Source organism: Pelobates fuscus, chromosome 10 (genome assembly GCF_036172605.1).
Source record: "Pelobates fuscus isolate aPelFus1 chromosome 10, aPelFus1.pri, whole genome shotgun sequence".
Lineage (NCBI taxonomy): Eukaryota > Metazoa > Chordata > Amphibia > Anura > Pelobatidae > Pelobates > Pelobates fuscus.
The window spans coordinates 11,153,133-11,175,247 of NC_086326.1; the positions used below are offsets into that span (position 1 = coordinate 11,153,133).

Consider the following 22,115-nt stretch of genomic DNA (forward strand, 5'->3'; position numbering starts at 1 on the left):
TGACAATGTCCATTATGATGTATTTGTTATAGCTAACGTTGCCAATGCATTGTTTTAGATCAAATTTTTAGAGATATGGATTGCGAGTGCTTAGGGTGTAAAAGAGATTTCTTTAGCAAATTTCCAGAAATTGGTTACATCTGAGGTTGTACAAGAAATGCAGATCCTTAAACAGTTGAGTTGGCTTGGTTTCAATAGTTGGCTATAAATTGTTGCTGAGTGAGCTGCTACTTGCTAATTGATAGGTGGCTATGTTTGCAAATTCCTCGATTTAACTGACCCAATTAGTGTAATTATTTGTAATGGGAAACTTTTAGGTTGGCAAAAGTGTGTGTGCGTGTGTGTGTGTGTGTGCGTGTGCATGTGTGGTTCATTTTAGTGCTAGTGGGCCAGTCGGGGAGATCTATGGAACCGCTGGTATAATCCATAAATAAGAGACTATTAAAAGTCTTTCACCACTAATTAAAACACTACCACGACCTGCTTGGTTACAGGTGTAAGGTAATTTGAGTGAATCTGTAGAGTTCTATAGTTATACTCACTTCATGTGATAGTTCCTCACACACACCATCCTCATAACCGACACAGGAAGAGTAACTCTGCTGGAACTGTCTGCAGATACGGACTTTGATCATCCCTGCTACTGGCTTACCGTAGGTGTACCTAGGGAGAGAACCGTGCGTGTTACCAATCTGTCAATCACACAGTGTTATTCACCACTACACAGAAAGCATGAAACAAATAAACATTTTAATCGATATGTCAATTTAACCGCTCCTTAGTACAATTTAATACCTACTCACAAGATAAAGAAAATATACATTTAATTTTTTTTTTTTTTTTTTAGATATGCATTGAAGAAGGGGATCTAAGTCATCCAAATATCAAAAAATGAAAAAGCCGCATTTTGTAGTGGTTAATCCTAAATACTGTCTACTGTAAGGAATAATGCATTATTAACGAGCCACATTTTAGAACAATAGATTGGTAAAGTACTCACTTGCCACACACGGTCACACTAAATTCTTCGTCCTCAACAGTGAGGACAGGAGGTAATTTGACTTGTACTTCATATCTTGGTAAAACTATAGGAAAATAGAAACATGTATCATGCCGGGAAAGCTAATGGCCACATCCTCAGGCTCACTTTTAATAATAATATAATCATTATAATAATCATTTATAGTTGTATCTTGTCTTTTTTTATTATTATTTTCTGTGAGAATGGCAGAGATCAGAATAATTTAACCTCTTTGAGACAATTGATATACCAGTACTGTCATGATATGGTAGTTGTCTAACATTTTGCTCTAAAGGAGTTAATAATAGCCATTACAGAACTAGTATCACCAAAGTTGTTGAAGTGGTTAACTGTCAAAATATGAGTATCCTTTATTATATGCCTGCATTAAATGAAGACTCCACGCACCATAACTATTACAGTGTGCTGTAGTGGTTATGGTGTCAGATACGCTGTACTGGTTATGGTGCTTGAAATGTTCCTTTAAGCCAAAAGTTGACCTCACGAGTCATCAAAGGAAAACTCTGTAGAAATGACTTCCTTTATCCCAATAGACATAAATAAACATAGGCAACCTTCGGCACGCCAGATGTTTTGGACTTCACCTCCCATGATGCTTTGCCAGCACTCTAGCTGTAAGAGTATTATGGGGGATGTAGTCCATAACATCTAGGGGTGCCGAAGGTTGCCTACCCCTGACATAAAGGTTAGGAAATGATAAATGGCGATATTAGGGAGAATTAGGTGCCTAGCCTCTAAGATAAGCCAAATATAAATTAAACTGAAATAAAATAATATGTTTGTGATTTACCTGAAGGCTCACCAGTGGATCAGACCGTTAAACAGAAAGATCAGACATTTCTTCCTGTATTTGCACGCTGTAGGAATTTTCTCCAAATGAACCAAACATCCCGAATGCAGATGTTCCAGAAGAAAACATTTATTTTTATTAAATCCTCAGTTTTTTATTAATTCCCTAATTCTGGAATTGGCATTGTTTTGGGACTTGATTAATTCTATTTTTGGAACCCAAAAAACTCCTATTTGTAAATGTCTTTGAGGCACATGTCGTGGCTCCCTATATTCTGGTTCTGTGCTTCCCGTGTTTATCTTACTAGCCCTGTGCTTCTCAGAATATAGATCCCATTCGTAGAAACTGACAGATCACTCCTGCCACTCCTGTTGTGAGCAGGTCCAGCGGCATCACAAGTCGGCGCCCTTCCGAGGTGTAAGAGGTCTGCACCGGCTTGAGTGCACAGGATCAGTTCGCAGCATCACACCGACGGAGTGGTAACCATCTATAGACTATTGCACTGTACTGCACCAATGCCTGATTGTGGTTCTTAGAAATAAGCACCACCACAATCTGTGTAAGAGTTCCACAAAGGACTTTTTAATAAAGTTTAACAGTGTTACACTATATCTGTGTTCCTTCTATTCCCAAGGTGGAAACATAGTTTCATTTGGATTGGATACAGAAAAATCAAGTGAAAATACAGAACACTGTACAACTATTATCATGGCCCTCCCTCCCTCCTCTCCGCCTCCCCCTTCACCCCCTCAACACTTGGAAATATCCTTTTTTAAAGTTACTATTGACTTTGGGACTTTATGACTATTTTAATCTGATTTGTTTTTTCCCCCATAATATATTACAGGGGAATATCTGTTAAAAGCTACTATTTGAGCTTTTCATATGTTAATCTTTGAATCTTGGAAATCTTGGATCTAGTGGCTTTTGATTACTGTAATGGCACCCCCAGGCATAAAAGGGGTTAACAGCCGTTTAGTAGATCTTCCCTTCCAGAGACACAGGCACAGCTACTGTAGACACCAATACACCGAACCGGAGAAGCATATGAATGCTCTCAAACATACGAATGCTGTAAACAGCTGAATAGGAAAAACCATACGAATAGGTTTACACTCCTAGCAGTCAAACTGGACCAGCATTCAATAAATCCCCCCAAGAACAAGACAGGGCTCCGTTTTGAGGGTCAAGCAGGAACAGACAGAGCTGTGGGTTTATTGTTCTTATATACACATTAGTACCACCCACAGGGTTTTGGAAAACAACCAATAAACACATACAATACACTCAGACACTCCCACACAAAATCCTCCCCTCTGCCTGTGATACAATTACCTTACACAATGGGTAATGTAATTATCACAAGCAGAGAAATACAGTTTTTCCACATTATTCATAACTTTAAAAGTATGCATCACATTCACTTACATTTTCTGAATCAGCATACTCCAAATACAAACATAAGTCAAAATCATACAAATTGGTCCAGTGGTTCAAAAGATAGATCGTAGTCCTTTGTGACCAAATGAAGCATGGCTTTTCTGCCCAAAACCAGTTCCACAGAGTCTTCTATCCTGGAGATAATTGGGAAGTAATCCAATTATCTCCAAGAACAGAGGCAAAACTCCATTGAACACATGACAGCAAAAGACAATAAAATACATAAAATATATAACTCTGCAGCCATTGCATCAAACAGGTACATTCAACATATCCCCAGATAGCTCAGATCTGAGCGCACATTATTATTGAATGGCGCTCAGATCACACACATACAGTTCAATTGCCATGGAGCCAAAGTCTTTCCCATAGTCTTTCATTATACGAATGGGCTCCATGGCATAGCTATCTGGGGTATCACCGCTCAAACAGGGCAAGCACCGAATGACCCGGCTTTCATGTCTTTGCAGGGGAAAATCAAGCATTTCAACATGGGGCCATAGTCTAAAGGCAGCAGGTGGGCAACCAGGCTCCTCCAAAGCACAGTGGCGAGATTGGTCTTGTCACAATTACCATTTTAGTACTTTGTATAGTATTATTATTCATTTTATATACTTTTATTGCACTCTCTTATATTGTTTATTTTTAAAAAACAAATGCAGCCATTTCCAATTATGCCACAAAAAGGGAAAAAAATCCTTATTTACTTTCTTTTCCTTATAGCCACCGGAGTATTGTCTGTCCTTGGGGTCACCCATTGGATTTAAATTAGTACCTATTGAAGTGTTTGCTGTGTTAATCTGAATACGGCACATTGGTTTACCTGGGAATTAACTTTCTCTATATCTGCTTTTGCTTGCCATATCAGCAGTAAATACATTCTTTGCATTCATTTTCATCTCCACACTTTTTCCGATAACATTCTGTGTTGCTGTGAACTGAAAGCGGTTTCATTTTTTTGAATGTTACCTAGACCTAGAATTTGATCTACATGAGGTCAAGCCTTCACTCTTCAATGGTTTTCATAAGATCTGCACAGGTCTGAGGAATATTTGTACAGGGGGCTAACAGAACTGTAGGAGCGTTTGGTTGGCTGGTTGGTTGGTTGGCTGGTTGGCTGGTCAGCCAAGTAGTAAGATAATCCAGTGTCTGACTGTCACTCTTTTCATTGTGGTGGGGTTGAGATAGGGTACATGTCAGTATATAATTTATTATGAGAAAAATATGTCATCAAGGCCTTTTGGAGATAGTTTTAGGTTTATAAATGTCTCCAAAACCTTGAAATGGCATTATTTCCCCATAATACATGCTTAACAATTACATACCATTTATAAATTATGTTGAATATGGTATGAGGCAGCAACTGATTGTTACAACACTTGCTATGAAAGTCCACTGACTACATTCCATTTTGCTTGAGTACCCTAGTCCAGTGGTTCCCAAAGCAATCCTCATGGCCCACCAACAGTCCATCTTGTGTCAGTATCTCCATTGGAATAAAAAAGGGAATTACATAAATCCTGGATTGCTGGTGGGCTATGAGGACTGCTTGGAAACCACTGCCCTAGGCCATCATAGTACTCTGGAGTCAATGTTTTTGTCAATCCTGTTATAGATTCTTATTCCCGTATAAGTATAATTGTTTTTTCTACACTGAATATATGCTCTATTCACATACCATATTCCTCAACACTGAATGTGTGCTGCACTTGTTGTCCCTTTGGCCTTTTGACCACCACTTTGTACGTTCCGTGTATGGGCTCAGGGGCAAGCTGGAAGGATTCCTGAGTGATCCCTCTATTAGTCTCTACATTTAGCCATTGGGCTATGCGGTTCCTTTGGGGATCCTAGGGGTGAGAGAAACAACAGATAATTAAAAGCAATACTAAAATAAAATGATCACATGCTAAGATTGGATAACGAGGATTAAAAATGACATCATGTATAGATGAATCTTGGTGGAACAATCCTGAGCTTAGAACGTACAATGAAATGGTTCTGTTCTATACCATGTCACTGATGAATTAGCATTTGACACATTCTTTTAGCAAAATAAAATAAACAAAGTACACTTACACAATAACATAGTAATGTAGGAATGTAAGTGTAAAAAAATGATTTAAGTTTACCTAGTCTAACCTTTTGGACATTCCTAAGTAACTTGATGTAATTTCCATAAACGCCCATAAATGGGAATAATATTTTTTTTTACATTAAAGATTAGTTTGCAGTTCCTGCCTTCATAAAACTGCCCCTTAATTTGAGCACCACCTTAATGCTACTATATGTTAGTGGAGCTGCTGCTGAGAATGCAGATGGTATCCAATGGTTTCTGGCATATCAGTAAGGGGAGAGGGATGTAATCATGAAAAAATGGAAGCCCAGCACGAGCCAATCATGAAAATGGAAGCCCAGCACGAGCCATTGCTGCAGCCTTGGATAATAGTATTGCATTACATTAATGAAAGTTCTGGTGCTTTGCACAAACTCCATAAAGTGAATTGCAGGATTTTATTTATCATTTGATATCAAATTGGGAATTACTGGGTTTTTGTCAAATATGAGATGGATAGATGGACAGACAGACAGATAGGTAGACTAATATTCTATTAATTCATTGTAAAGAAAAGTGATTGACATTTCCATTTCAAACTTCCACATGGTTCTTCTTACCTCAATATACACCAGTGGAAACTAAAAAAAACAAAAAACAAAGAACAATTGTTATAAAATATAGAATGAAAACATTATAATTACACCATAGTAAAACTGGCAAAGAGCAGACAGATAAAGGTGTAGATTAACTTTGACACCAGGAATCTCAGGGATTTCACATCTCAAATGGATATTGTGGATTTATCTAAAAATAAATAAATCCCACAACATTTTAGTGAGTTTTGTCCCAAGTAACTGTCCGCCCTTGGGTGGGAACCCAACATTGTGCCCCCATGCAGTTTAGTGGGTCACCCAGTGTTCATAATAAGCACTTATTCATCAAGCTTCCAGGAAAGGGCCTGCAGAGAATTCTTCACATGGAATAGAGGGTCTCTGGCACTGGGCAGACTCTTTACAGATTTCATGCAATAAATAAAGAACAGACAACTCTTGGAATGAATAACCATTGCCATATAATATAGGAAGGCCATGTACATAGCGGAAATTTCTTACATTTTCAGAGACGGCGTAAAAGTTTTCATTCAAAGATGCGATTCGGAACTGGACTATAGAAAAAGAGAATGGAAATCGATTAATTTGATTTATTAATTTGCTGCACAATCCTTGCTCTCTGTATAGTGAGCATGCGTTCATGAGTCTCTAAGTCACGTTTTATAAAGTTACTGATTCTGAGTACATGGAATCTCCGGCAAGACGTCAAATCATTCCCAACAACAAAGGCAACGGAGGCAAGTACTACTTTCCTGACCCCAGAAAACAATACGTACAGGGTTTTTTTCTAAAGACGTGCTAGTTCCTTGTTCCATCACCCTAGTAAACACTATCAGAGTCACCGGACAGCAAATGGACAGCATCCATTTAAGATTCATGCAGATACTCCCTCCAGACACTGACACAGAGCAGAAGAGGGTCACTTGGCAGATATGGATTGACACCTATCCTAAGGATCCCTGATACACACTGACACAGAGCAGAATAGGGACTGTTCCCCCTACATAGGGTCACTTGGTGTCACAGTTCTCGCCACAACATCCAGTCTGCCAGACGAGGTCACCCCAGGAGTGCCCAGCAGGGGATTTGAACCCTGGACTTTGGTTTCGTGAATCTTTGTGCTATCCAGCCATTCATAGCATTGCCGTAATAGGTGTCCTTGCCTTGTTCTAGCACTGGGAGCTGAACTTACCCGTGGCTACTCTAGCACACCTGTATGCCATATTAATTGGCTGGATATAAAAGCCTGTCACACCCTGGGAGGGGTGTCAGTTCATTGACTCTGGTTCCCTTGTTTGGTTCCTGTTTCTCCGTACCTGCATTCCAGTGTTTCCTGTCTAATTCCGGCTTCTGAGTGTATAACTCTGCGAGCTGGACTCCCGATCAGGTAAGACTCATTACAGATGAACTGACCAATGGAGTCCGCAGAGTTATACAAATTGCTCACCTCCCTGGCCGAGCAAGTCTCCAACCTGTCCCAGAATGTTATGGATTTGCAGAGACGTTCATTGGCATTTAAAGGAGCAACACTTCCATTCCCGGAACATGTATACCCAGAACCGTATGTCATTATGCCTGACAGGTTCGACGGTTCCCGTTCTGCTTTCCCAATGTTCAAGACGGATTGTGAGCTACTATTTGCCCTAAAATCTAGAACCTACGCCACCGACTTTATCAAAGTTCGCTCCGCTATTAACCTATGTACCGGGCGGATTAAGGCGCGGGCACACCAGAAGCTGCAGGACAGAAGTACTGTCTTGGACTCCTGGGAGTTGTTTATGTCTGCAATGGATTCTCAGTGTTTTGCAGCAAGAAAAGCAACTTCCAAGCCTACTTCAGGTTCTCGCAGAACCCGGTTGCCTAGAGAAGAGGAATTATTTTGTGAATACAAAAATCCCATCATGTTGCAGCATGAACCCACTTTCAGGGACCCGCCTTTTAACCCTGTTTATACTCGAGCTAGCAGTGAAACTCCAGTCGACATAGAGGAACCCATGGAGATTGGTTTCACCAGAACTAGATTGCCCCCTAAGGAAAAAGACCGCAGGAGAGCCCATGGTCTATGTCTATACTGTGGGAAAAGAGGGCATTTCATATCTCTCTGTCCGACTCATCAACCTAGGCCAAGATCCCTTCTGTCTGGTGCCATATGAACTTACCCTGTCATCCTGGCAAGACAGCCTGGACACTGCCAGCCCTGTCCCCGTTCTGTGACACAAAAGGGTACTTAGACTATGGCAAATGTCACAATCAGTAATCCTGATGAGTCTGCACCACCCCCAAAAGACTCTCCTGTCTTGACAGGAGGGTACTGCCACGGTTCTCACCACGACATCCAGTCTGCCAGACAAGGTCACCCCAGGAGTGCCCAGCAGGGGATTTGAACCCTGGACTTTGGCTTCATGAATCTTGCTCTTTTGCCACTGTGCTATCCAGCCATTCATAGCATTGCTGTAATAGGTGTCCTTGCCTTGTTCTAGCACTGGGAGCTGAACTTACCCGTGGCTACTCTGGAAATATTCCATTTTAATTGGCTGGATATAAAAGCCTGTCACACCCTGGGAGGGGTGTCAGTTCATTGACTCTGGTTCCCTTGTTTGGTTCCTGTTTCTCCGTACCTGCGTTCCAGTGTTTCCTGTCTAATTCCGACTTCTGACCTTGGCTTTCCTCCTGGACTACTATGATCTCTGGCTTCCCTGATTTTGGCTTCCCTTGACTACGCTTCTGCTAATCCCTACTGTACAGCGTCTTGGAGCACTTTTCCAGGAAAGCCCCCGTGCACAGACTCACAGGCCAGGTGGCGTCTTACCTGGTCACCCTGGTCTGTGTCTACTTTGCAAGGGTGAGCATATAACTCTGCGAGCTGAACTCTTGGCAGATATGGCTTGGCAGATATGGATTGACACCTGTCCTCAGGGACCCTGATACACACTGGGAGGGGGGACCTACTGTCCTCCCCCCCGGCCCCCACACCTGCACGGTGGGTGGGGGCCATAAAAATAATGAGGGGGGACCTACTGTCCTCCCCCACAGCCCCCACCCCTGCGCAGTGGGTGGGGGCCATGAAAAATAATGAGGGGGGACCTACTGTCCTCCCCCCCTGGCCCCCACCCCTGAGCGGTGGGTGGGGGCCCTAAAAAAAACAATAAGGGGGGGACCTACTGTCCCCACCCAGCCCCCACCCCTGAGTGGTGGGTGGGGGCCCTAAATAAAAATCTCCCTCCCAATCAAAGGTGACTAGGGGTCCCCAAGCTCCTAGTCACCCCCCCCCCCAAAAGAAGTTACCCCCTACCTACTCCCCTCACCCTAAAAAATAGTGAGGGGGGAATAAAATAACTAACCTGTAAAGAAAAATTCAACTTACCATTTGACGTCTTCTTTTTTCTAAAATCTTCTTCTTTATTCAGCCCCAAAAAAGGCCAAATAAAAAGCCATAAGAACCAAAGCAATTTAAAAAAAAAAAACAAGCGCAAAAAAAAAAGAATCCATCTTCACCCATGGAGGGCTCCGTGCAGACTGAGCTCTGCAGGGCGGGGGAAGGATTATAAAGCCTTGCCACACCCTGCAATTAGGCTAAGAACACTCTGATTGGCTGGTTTAAGCCAATCAGAGTGCTCTTTGTCATTTTACACAGCGTGGGAAAATTCTAAAGAACTTTCCCACACTGTGTAAAATGACACAGAGCACTCTGATTGGTTAGATTCCAAGCCCACCAATCACAGTGCTCTTTGTCATGGGTGTTTTGCCATGGATCCCCCTCCGGCATGCCACAGTCCAGGTGTTAGTCCCCTTGAAACAACTTTTCCATCACTATTGTGGCCAGAAAGAGTCCCTGTGGGTTTTAAAATTCACCTGCCCATTGAAGTCTATGGCGGTTCGCCGGTTCGCGAACGTTTGCGGAAGTTCGCGTTCGCCGTTCGCGAACCGAAAATTTTGTGTTCGCGACATCACTATAGATAACCCTCAGAGTTTACTAGGGTGAAGGAACAAGGAATGAAGTGACATATTATTAGGCACTTCACAGGACAAAGTAAAGGAAGGTCTATAGTCCCCCATGAACATGTTGTAGGAAAATGTCAATTTTCAGCAACATAGTAAAAAAAAAAAATGATGAAGAATTAGTTATCTAGTGAATTTAGCTCATCGTGATAAATCACAAGCACAAAGCCAGGGTCATGCACTAAGGGGAGAATTGTCAGGAATTTGAAATGAATTTCAAATTCAGGGCTAAAATATCTGGACTGGAAAACCTCTTCAAGTCCACTGTGCTTCCAGGTCGGTTACTTTGTCCTTAAATTTCCAATGTATGTTTTGCATTGTTTTCTGTTCTGTTATTTGACTCTGTTTGCTCTGTTCTAGAACCTCGGAATTCTTGTGAGTTAGGGTTCAGGATCCTGACCTTTCTGCCCAGGTTTGTAGATGGATTTGTCTGTTTGAACGAAAACAAGATTCTCCTGAAGCTTCAGAAGGACAGATCTCCGCTTTCTGAAGTGGAACGTTTCTCCATCAGCGTCGAGCGTGAAATAAGCTAGTTTTGAGGAATCTATGTCTGGAATCTGAAAGAGAAAAAGAAAGGGACTCTGTTACTGAGAATCTCACTTGGTAATTTAGGAAAGTAATGACGATATTACAGTCTCTTTCTCCACTTATAACAAAAGCAACTGAAGTTCTGCTTGCACCTGCATTAGTAGAAAGTAGTAAATCCATGATATTCCCACAATCAGGCATTGCAGCCTGGCTTCTGAGAATTCTAAAGCTCACTCAGCAGACTCAGTTACTGAGCGCATGTAATAACAACACAAAAGTTGAATATTTTATTGGACTGGGTTTTACATTTGGCAGAATTCCTTGGGATTTCACAGATTGCTGTTCTTGTTGCTCTACCTGTTGTGACTATAACTGTTTTTACGGATTTACAAACAACGAGACAGTTCTATAAGACAAAACGTGTAGCTACATCCCTGAGGAGCTGGTTCCCCCCCTTCACACTACGACATGGGATAAAAGTACGCATTGATAAGGTATATAATACCCAGTGGAACCAGAAGTACATTACATTGGTGACACCTTCCCTTTTCCCATGTATCACTTTTTAGAACACATAACTTTTATACTTAACCCCCTCTATCTACATAGCAGCCCATTAAGCCGTGAACAGTTTTTTTGTTTCTTCTTTACCTGGAAGGTGACACAAAAGTCCTCATTGCTTTCTGTGACTTGTTTCTCCAGTAAAGTCAGATTTTGGGAGCCCACATCCAGGATCACAGAGACTGAGATAGTTTCATTGAGGTGGGAAAGAATCAGACATAGTCTCTCCTCGTGTCCTATGTGCAGGATAGTAGGAACTAGCATCATATATTGCCTGTGTGGAACATGACAATAATGGTGATGGTTTTTTCCATGGAATGTTTGTACAGACAGAAACACACTATTATGATAAGTACAACTATTCTCAACGTGGAATTAATATTTCAACGTACATTTCAAATTCAGTTTCACCGTAAGCTCTTGCAGTCGATTATTAAAATACACTTTACCTCATTTAGCACTAGCACTGTTTGATTTGTCCCCCACGCTGAAATTAGTGTAGGACCCATTGATATTGGGGTGCTGTGAAGTAGGGGTGGGCTTAACACACTATGGTCATATGGTGGAACTGAATCCTCATATTTGTTTGCTGAGATAGGTGAATTTAAAGGGACACTCAAGGCACCCATACCACTTCTGCTCATTGGAGTGGTCTGGGTGCCAACTCCCACCACCAGTTTTTATAAACTGCAATAATTAACTTGCAGGGTTAAGTCCTCCTCTAGTGGATGTCTATAAATTGGTTTAGAAAAACAAAAATCATGTGCTAAAGATCTCCTGGTCTCCTATATATTGCTATAGTTTACATGAGATAAAGGAATCGAGGGAGCAAATTCATCTTAATAGCAATAACAGCCAGTCCAGGAGACATAGAGTTAACTCCAAGACCTGAGATCTGATTGGAGGGATCGTAAAAGTGGGAGCAAGTTTCTGGAATTAAACAGAGCTGAGTCTCTATGAATCCATAAATTATGGTATTTAGCCATTGATAGGGGAACTGACTGGCCAGTCAGGGGTTATCGGACTTGGAACTGTTATATTTGATATTTCCCATTTGCAAAAGTTCATTTTAGGTTTGCAATATTGCAAAATCAACCTGTTGTCTTGGCAGCCTATGAGACACTGAACGTACCTTGCACATCCACAATATAAACTCATGACTTATAGCGTCAGATGGCCTCAGATGACCTTTAACACAGGGTAACATTGGCAGCAAGCGGGTACATATCAACTGTGTCGTAAACCAAGGTACTGCTGGAAACCTAAGACTTGAGTCAACCCATTTTCTGAGGTTGCCCAAGTCCTCTGATCACAGTAACAGGCTGTCACAGCGATCTGATGTCTCACTCGTACAAGTTTACGCTGGATGTCACAAAAGTGTAGCCATCCAAAAAAAGACATTGAATGGAGTATGGGATGAGGATTGGCTGCCAGCATTACTTAGCAGACAACATTTACCAAATTTAACTTTATAACTTTGCCTAATTCTGATAAGTGTACAAGCAGGATGCATATCTGAAGTAATTGTAGCAGAAGAATTCACAAGGCCTGAGCAATTTCCCATGTGTGCAAAAAGCTAAAAAAAAAAAAGTTGGTGATGAATCAGTAATGGGAAACAGGTCGACAATGTCCAATATTACATAGTCCAGGTTGCCTACTTTTGCAAATGTTATGCCATGATGAGGGCACTTGAAGTTGAAGGCTGTGGTCTTGCACAAAAAGTGGCATGGGCCCAGGAAGTGAATCTGTAAATGTCATGATCTCTGCTCTGTTCTGATGCCTGGACTTGGCTTCTGGTATCCAGTACTCTTTCTGCCATTCTTGTTTGGCTTTTCTTGGTTTTTGGTTTTCTAGTCTATGTCTGGTTTTCTTTATGCTGGGATTTCTGGGTTCATTCCTATAGTTCGTCCCTGGGTTTCCCAGTCTCCAGGTTTTCTTTTAAATGTTTGTTTTATTTGCCACACCCGTGTGTTTCCATCTTTCATTATGTTTCAGTGTCCTGCAGGCAGCTGCTCACGGCTTCTGCCCTTTCTTGCAGGTAAGTGCTATATATGTGTTCTGAATCTGTGGTTATTTTAGCATACATTAGGCAGTGTAGGACCTGCCAGATATGGGGTACATTGGCGTTGTTGGCAGGCTTATGCAATGTATGATCATATAATGTGACTAAATCCCCATGATTTCCATATATAGTACTTAGTTATGTCTCCTCTTGTTTTGCCTATTATATCATGTCTTGTTTTAGTTTGTGTGCCCAGTCCATGTTCAGTCCTGTCCAGTCATGCCCATGTTTAGTGAATGTTCCCTTATTTATTGTGTACATGTTCTGGGTTTAGCTTCCTATCCTTGTCTGGTTCTGTGTTCTCCTAGTTTTGTCTTGTTTTCATGTTTGGTGTCTATCTCTAGTCTTGCCTTGTTTCTAGTACTGGATACAATCTTGCTGCAGAGCCTCCCTATTAAGCTCCTGAGAGGTCTGCTTAATTTCCTAGTTCCTGGTATCCACTTAAGCTGAATCAGGGTCTTGGTATGTGGCTGCACAAACGCTTGTGCTCAACACCAGGGGGTGTGCGGTTACCCTGCACCAGACCCTGCTAATCCACCTCCACGCTGAAGATTCCCACTTATCAGGCATATTGGGTCCCGGTCCATGCGCCGCCGCCTGGACACTGTGTCTGGGTCCCGGGCACCGGACCGCCACCCTGACAGTAAAAATTGGAAATCTGTTTTCTGAAACTGACAGGGATCTAATGTGACCCCATAACTTCCCCAGAAACCAGTCAAAAGACAGTTAGGGATATATTAATATAAATGAGATGAATATAAACTTAGTGTTTTTCTTTCCTTTTGCATTAGCCCGCTACATGATTACAATGTGCAAAGCCAAAATTCAATATGCATTTGTAAAAAAAAAACACACAAACACAAATACAATACAACTAGAATCGTAGCAGTATATAGTGTTAAAATTATATGAAAGGGACAAAATGTCCCTAGGTAAATAGCTGGGGGGGGCGGGGGGGGATATTGTAAACAAACAGAAGTGTGTGTGTGTATATAATGGCGTTTATTGTTAATATATGTAAAGAAAAAATAAATTAAAAAATTAGCAATCAGCAGCTGTGGCACTCTGCAAACTCCCCAAATATCCCGCCTATAAACATCAAAACCAATCGGTTTTAAATATCTGGGGCCTGGGGGGTCTGGAGGAGAGAGAGGGGGAAGAGTTCTAAATACTTTTGTGTAGCAATATTGGATTTAGTAACTTGACTTTAATAACTTAAGTTAAATTGATCGACATTCGCTTTGATGTACAGTATCATTGCTTACCTGCGTTTGTTGTGTAGAAAGAATTACAAGCAATACAGTGAGAGTATTTATTTTTTCTTAAATTTTTGGCAGTCATAAATATTTTTTAAACTGTTCTAATATATAAATATCTATATTATCAGAAAAGGGTGATTCTTTACAAAAAAAACCCCAAATATAATATGTATGTATGAGTGCATGTAATGAGAGTAGAAATTACAGTTAAACATATCCTTAGTCACAAACAATGCAATCTCCAATAATTCTCCGTTAATGAGTCGGTAATGTGAGCACAGCGATTAAATAAGGGAGTTTATAGAACATCACATGGTATGACATAATAGACTATCTGGAAAGAGGATTAATAACGGGGTGAATCTGATAAAATATGGGTGTTTAGAGAATATCACATGATATGATATAATTATAATATACTATCTGACAGGTTTAATAATTCAACAACTCCGAGTGAGAAGAGATACAATATTAGAATGTTGTGATCATAACATTGTTTTACATTTTTGATACTTTGTACTTTTGTTTCCTTTGGGTATTTGAGTAAGTGTACATTTTTTGATACATTATTTACTTTTAGGTACTGAACATTCTGATATAAAAGTAAAAGTAAGGTACAAGAACTGCTTTACTATAATTCCAGTACACTAAGAGTTAATTTGATATATTTGCCGTCCAAGCCATGAGAAAGGTTATGTAAGGGTAGGGATTATCATAGTCAGGCATTCTTTAATGCACATAGCTGTGTAAACATGGGATTTATTTACAGAGTTTGGAGATGGTGAAATGTCAGTTATTTCAGGTAAATTGCAAACTTTAAAGGGACACTATAATCATCAGAACAACTACAGCTTAAAGGCATTCTCTAGTGCTGGCACTTTAGAATGCTAAACTGCCAAACTCCCTACCATTCCTCATCCCACATCGCTGAAGGGCTTAAAACTCCTTCAGTAATGGGGGGGCGCACCGAAAAAGCGACTATATCTTCGGAACCAAGAGTTCTACCGAAGCAGAAACGCCATCATCACCTGTTCCCGAGCAGGCAGATGCCATTCATTTTCCCTGCGAGTGGCAAAAATCGACGGCGGGGAAGTCGGGCCTACAGCGGGAACTGAGTGCGGCACACTGGGGCTTTCTGGACACAGGAGGTAACCTGCCCACGGAAAACAGCCATCCGGCCCCTAAAGAGTCAGACATGATGTGCAAGAAACCTACTCAACCCACCCCTAAGGACAGGCAAGATATCAGCCAGATGCTGGCGGCCCCAACGCGCACTAGAGGTATGGCCGCTACACAGCCTGATACTACTCCAACGCCACCCGCGGCGTGAATAGTAATAACCAAAGCCCCAGCCATAGCAAACGGAATGGCCCCATCCACAAAGCAAGACATGCACAACTTACTCATGCACTTCCAAAACATGTTCTCGGCAGAATCAAATCTGGTTAAGACAGAAGTGCAAGCAGTTGGTGACTGGGTAATCCCCATTAGTATGTAGTGCAGAGGCCCTCCCGTCTCATGTAGATGCTGCATGCGTAACGTTGTCATAGCTCCACTCCTCATTGATTGAAATCTCTGTGCTGAATCCAAAACCAACACGGACAGCTTCCAGTAACCCTCGCCCCGCTGCCCTGAACAGAGAGCTTACACAACAGGTTTCTGTGAAATCATATTCCCCCTTAGCGGCTATTTCCACATATGGTTTAAATAAACATGTTTTGGAGAACAATAACCTTGCTCCCACTCCTTATTTACCCTGGAGTTTAACTTTGTGTTTGCATTAGCATGTATGTAGGTATATACTTAAACTGGTCTCCAGCATGTGTAGGAAAGGGATTTTAAAGAACAGCATTTTTTATTAGTTCTGATATTAATTTTCTGCACGCGTGACTAGCAGAATTAGAATGAGTCTGTCATCTGTTAATGTACAAGGTTAGAATTTATATATTGATTATGAAATTGCCTGTAAATATGCAAATAAAAGGAACACTCCAAACACGTGAAGCACTTAGCCTGCTGAAATGCTTTATATGTGAAGAGTGTCCTTTTTTTTTTTCTCATTTCACAAAAAGTGCAGATTTCAATAGAAATCAGCACTTTTATAAATGAACAATGTTACACCCACCTGGCTGTCAATCAGACAGATAGTCCTGTTACTTCCTGGTTTGGTTAGCTCAGTGGAGATAAACCCAAGAGGCAGCAATTGCCCAGAGCACCTGTCTGCCTGTTTCATTGAGTGTATATATGCTATATATATTCATTTATTTTTGTATTTCAGCAGTGGAGTGTACCTTTAAACTATATATATATGTAAAGTTATCTTTCTGGTCTGTGCGGCAGGTTGCTTACCCCAACGCATATTTGGACGAAAAGACAAACATGTAGCATGGCGATGTATAAAGCATTGTTGAATCAAACATATGGCATTGAATAACAGAGCTATTAGTGAGAGACTCATATTATATACATTACATCAAAACCTTTCATGTCTGCAAGAAATTTTGCTAGCAGAATGGACAGATAAACATTATTAACCAATGTCATTTCTGAATCACAGATAAAACAATGCCAATCAGAGCAGCTGATTCTCTTGTGATATTTAGTAATCCATAAGGAAATCGTAATACGAACCCAATATTTTATACTGAGAGAATTCTGCTCTGTGTGAGAGGCGAATGCATTGGATGTGAGCTTCATAAACAAATCTAATTAACCACAAAACGAGGATTTCTTTAGGCAGGGCTGGCATTTAATCTTAATACAATTTAGAAGATTATTAAAAAATTACACTGTAAACAGATAGGTATTTAAGAGCTTACGATCACAGCCGTGGCTAACAAATGGAAAATCTCATTCAGAATGTGGTTACCAGATTTAACATTTAATGGGCTTTTTAACCCCTTAAGGACCAAACTTCTGGAATAAAAGGGAATCATGACGTGTCAGACATGTCATGTGTCCTTAAGGGGTTAATAGGTGTGACTTCCTAAAAAAACACATGTATATTATTATTTCATTTTATGCTAAAGATTTAGCCAATTACATCATAATCCAGTTTAACCCAGGCACACCAGGGCACGCAATGCAAACAGTGCCGTCTTTAATTTTGATGGGACCCTGGGCAAGCATTTACTGGGGCCCCCCTGACTACATATAGATACGCACAAATACACTACCTGACACACACACGCAGATGCACACTGACCGCATATAGATATACACAAGAACATACAGATACACACAGACTACATATAGATACACTAACACACACATACACACACAGATACAAACACTGGCATACATGCAGATACAAAGGTAGAGACACTGACTTCATATAGATACACCAACACACACACTGACACACAGATACACACGTGCAGATATACAGATACAAACACCGACACATACAGATACACACACAAATGGACAACATACAGATACAGAGACACATTCTGACAGACGTAATGACACAGACAGCCATACTGAAACACAGACACAAAGACATACTGAACCACACAGACTCTGATGGACTCACACAGACATACAGATACACTGACAGACATACTGGCACATATACACACAGACAGATGGACATACTGAAACACACATACACTGACAGACATATTGACAAACACAGACATACAGAACCACACGGACACTGACAGACTCACACATAGACATACAGACATTCTGGCACACATACATACTGACAGACTCACACACACACACACAGACATACTGACACACTGACATACTGACACACTGACACACTGACACACTGACATACTGACACACTGACACACTGACACACTGACACACTGACACACTGACACACTGACACACTGACACACTGACACACTGACACACTGACAAACTCACAGACACAGACATACTGACACACTGACATACTGACATACACACACACACACAGACACACAGACACACAGACACACTGACAGACACACACACAGACACACTGACAGACACACACACAGACACACTGACAGACACACACAGACACACTGACAGACACACACACAGACATACTGACACACTGACAGACACACACTGACAGACACACACAGACATACAGATACACTGACAGACACACACAGACATACTGACACACACACACACTGACAGACTCTCACACACACAGACATACTGACACACTGACAGACACACAGACATACAGATACACTGACAGACACACACAGACATACTGACACACTGACAGACACACTCACACACACACACACACTGACACTCTCACACACAGACATACTGACACACTGACAGACTCACACACACACAGACATACAGATACACTGACAGACATACTGGCACACTAACACATACACACTCAGACACTCATGCAAAATGTCATAACCACCCTCCAGTTTCTTACCTTTTCCTGGAGGGTGGCTTCCCTGGGGTCCAGTGGGCTGGCTGGGGTGGCTGGAAGTTAAGCTCTCCCGGCCTGGCCCCCTCTGGAACAGCTTCTTCTTCCCACGTGGCTCCTGTTTCTGTGGGAGGAAGTGACGCGCGGCTGTCACTTCCTCCCAGTCGGCTGCCGGAAAGCAAGGGCCCGGTCGCGCTGTTAAAGCGCCACAGCGCCCGACCGGGCCCTTGCTGATGCAGGCCCACCGGGTGGCCCTAAGTGCATGGGCCACCCGATGGGCCCCCATAGTTTGCGGGCAGAGGGCAAACGGAGCAGCTGTCTTGGGCCTCCCAGCAGGGACAGGGCCCGGGGCAGCTGCCCCGTTTGCCCCGCGTTAAAGACGGCCCTGAATGCAAATAAGAGGGGAAAAAATAAACATTGTTTCATTTTTCCTCTTCCCTATATGCTCTCTCTATGCTGACTGCCAGGTGTAAAGGGCGGGGCTTATAACAATGATTGACAGGGAGCTAAGATGGAGGTGGCTCTCTCTATGCTGACTGGCAGGTGTAAAGGGCAGGGCTTATAACAATGATTGACAGGGAGCTAAGATGGAGACGGCTCTCTCTATACTGACTGCCAGGTGTAAAGGGCGGAGCTTATAACAATGATTGACAGGGAGCTAAGATGGAGACGGCTCTCTCTATACTGACTGCCAGGTGTAAAGGGCGGGGCTTATAACAATGATTGACAGGGAGCTAAGATGGAAGTGGCTCTCTCTATGCTGACTGGCAGGTGTAAAGGGCAGGGCTTATAACAATGAATGGAAATAAGATGGAGGCACCCAGTTACAGGATAAAGAGGTGTGCACCATTTCTACATTTAAAGGGCACCTGTCATGCCCCTCATTAGATGAAGAATAAAAATCTATCTAAACATTGTGCTAGCAGCTTTAGCACTCACGAAACATGACGATGACAGTGCAGGGATGAGGAAAAATTAGTAAATCTCTATATTTTCCCTTAAATACATCATGTATCCTTTTATATATGTCTTGATAAATAAACAACAGAAACATTTTGCTTGCAATGCTCATCCTTAACCCCTTAGTGATGAATGACAGACCTGGTCCGTCATGCCGGGGAAGCACCTCTATATATTAACCCTTAACAGGGAACACATGGGATGGGTGGCTGCATTGTAACAAGGCTGAGTGATACAAAAAATGGATACAAATGCAGCAAGATAAGTCCTGCGCTCACTGAGGACTTTTCTATATGCATTTGTATCTATTTTTTGTATCACTCAGCCTTGTTACAATGCAGCCACCCATCCCATGTGTTCCCTGTTCAGGGTTAATATATAGGGGTGTAAATAAAAAAAAATACCCCTTTTTGTCTCATTAGAGATCTTTGCCAGAAATTTCAAGGAAGCATGGTGAATGGTTAGAGTTAGGACCCACCTGGGGGGATGTGCCTTGACTTTGGCAGGTGGGCTTATCCTCTCATGACCATTGGAGGTAAGTAAAAAAAAACTCCATTTGTTTAAAAATACATAGGGATTAAGGAGAGAGCGCAGGTAACTTGTTTTTCTTAGTTTTTTACTATATATATGTAAAAATGAAATTTTTCTCCTCACCACAAACATTGACAAATATTGGTGAAAAATGGTGACATGTTAAGGCACAATATACACCATATAAAATACCCTGGGGTGTCTGCTTTATCAAATGAAAGCCCTTTGTGGGGTTCTTTGAACAGTCACACTGCTATAATACCCTAAAAAGAAAATTCTAACTATAGAAACTGAAATATCCTTGTCTCTTATATGGCATTGTAGCTTCACAGAATAGTGCCAAAGACATACAATGGGGGTATCGTTATACTCAGCAGATGTAGCTGAACACAATATGGGGTTCTGTGCAGGAATAGCACACACCAGCTTTACGAAATACACATTACAAAAACTTGTTATATGTGTATATGCCAAAATAGAGAAAAAACACAATTTGACTTCAATATTTAGCAGAGATTGGCGAGGAAATGGCTACATAAAGTGTCAAACTAACCTTAGGACAATAGCCTGTGATGTCTACTTTATATAAATATATACTTTTGTGTGGCAATTTTTATTTTTCTGTGATGGCTACAAGACAAACATACCAACTTCTAAAATGGTTGCAAATTGAAATTTTATTTTAGTCCCTGTATTTTGTGACCGGTAACTTTCAAAATAAGCTGAAATCTTATACGTATTATGTACTCTATAAATCAAGACACATACATGAACTTATTTTGAATTACTTTTTCTAAGCTGGACATATTATGCACACGCTGTTATTGGCAAAACTGTGAAACATAATTATGTTTCTTGTTTTTTTGGGGGGCATTTTTTTTTTTATTTATAATTAATGAGAATGTATCTATGTATGTGACATCAAAGTAAAGCCCTGTTTGCCCTCTAAAAAACCGTATGTAATATGTATTGGTGCAATAAGTGACCGAGACGCAAATTGCGTTTGAACACAAACCGCAAAAAATGCAAAAATGGCTTGTGTCCTTAAGGGTAAGACAAGCTTCTGAAGCTGTGTCCTTAACGGGTTAAACAAAGATATATGTTTTCTCAAATTAACATTTACTGAGACATGGAGGTTACACTATGTAGTAAGGGGTTATTCAATAATTTACCAGTTAACAATCAACGTGCAAAATGTAGGACAAAACAGCACGAATTAACCTGTAACTCAGCTGCTTGGCTGTACAGACTTCAATCCTATAAGTTTTCATCACAACTCACTATTTAGTGAACAACCCCTTCCCCCTTTGTCCCCAATCACCCCAGAGAGAGTCCTTACGGGTCTGGTGCAGTCGGTTCCCCTCCTGGGAGAGCAGACAGGAGCAGGCACAGGGCAATTGCTGAGCTCCACATGGTGAAGGTCCTCGGTCTCTCTTCCAAGAGGAGGAATGCTGGACAGAGAGGGATTTATAAAGCTGTCCCTGTGTACAGCCCCCTCACAAACAAACACACATTGACATTACATAAACACGCATCCAGTGTCACAGTACAAGGCTTGCTCCTGAGCGTGGGAATATGTTTGCTTTGCCTCCTGTCTGCTTGCTTAACTGTTTGTTTGAGGGAATCTCATTACTGTGTGTGGCACCATGCCCACATGTACACCATGACAATCGCCGGGTATCGATAAACCGCAGAAATTCTATAATATAATAACCATGATGATGAAAGGTGGAGGTGGGGGTCGTGTTTCAGACTGTGAGAAAATACTGCTCACATTGTTCCACTTACTGGAAGCAGATTTAGAAAAGTCTTGTGTTCTGAAAAACGGTGCACAGTACTAAACGTGTGTCAATCCCTATGGAAACAAATTTATA

The 22,115-nt window shown here is 41.5% G+C and overlaps 1 protein-coding gene across 1 annotated transcript in view; it reads right to left on the reverse strand.

Annotated features, from left to right (window-relative positions):
* Window positions 1-21,699, reverse strand: part of LOC134575355 (alpha-2-macroglobulin-like) — a 66,394-nt gene extending 44,695 nt beyond the window's left edge. The window contains exons 1-8 of the mRNA XM_063434636.1: window positions 21,581-21,699; window positions 11,118-11,301; window positions 10,339-10,495; window positions 6,441-6,493; window positions 5,946-5,966; window positions 4,951-5,119; window positions 1,001-1,085; window positions 543-663 (exon numbers count right to left, since the gene is read on the reverse strand). Coding sequence (XP_063290706.1) covers window positions 543-663; window positions 1,001-1,085; window positions 4,951-5,119; window positions 5,946-5,966; window positions 6,441-6,493; window positions 10,339-10,495; window positions 11,118-11,301; window positions 21,581-21,654 — 864 coding nt within the window. The 5' untranslated portion in view covers window positions 21,655-21,699. The remainder of the gene's footprint in view (window positions 1-542; window positions 664-1,000; window positions 1,086-4,950; window positions 5,120-5,945; window positions 5,967-6,440; window positions 6,494-10,338; window positions 10,496-11,117; window positions 11,302-21,580) is intronic.
* Window positions 21,700-22,115: the final 416 nt, after the last annotated feature.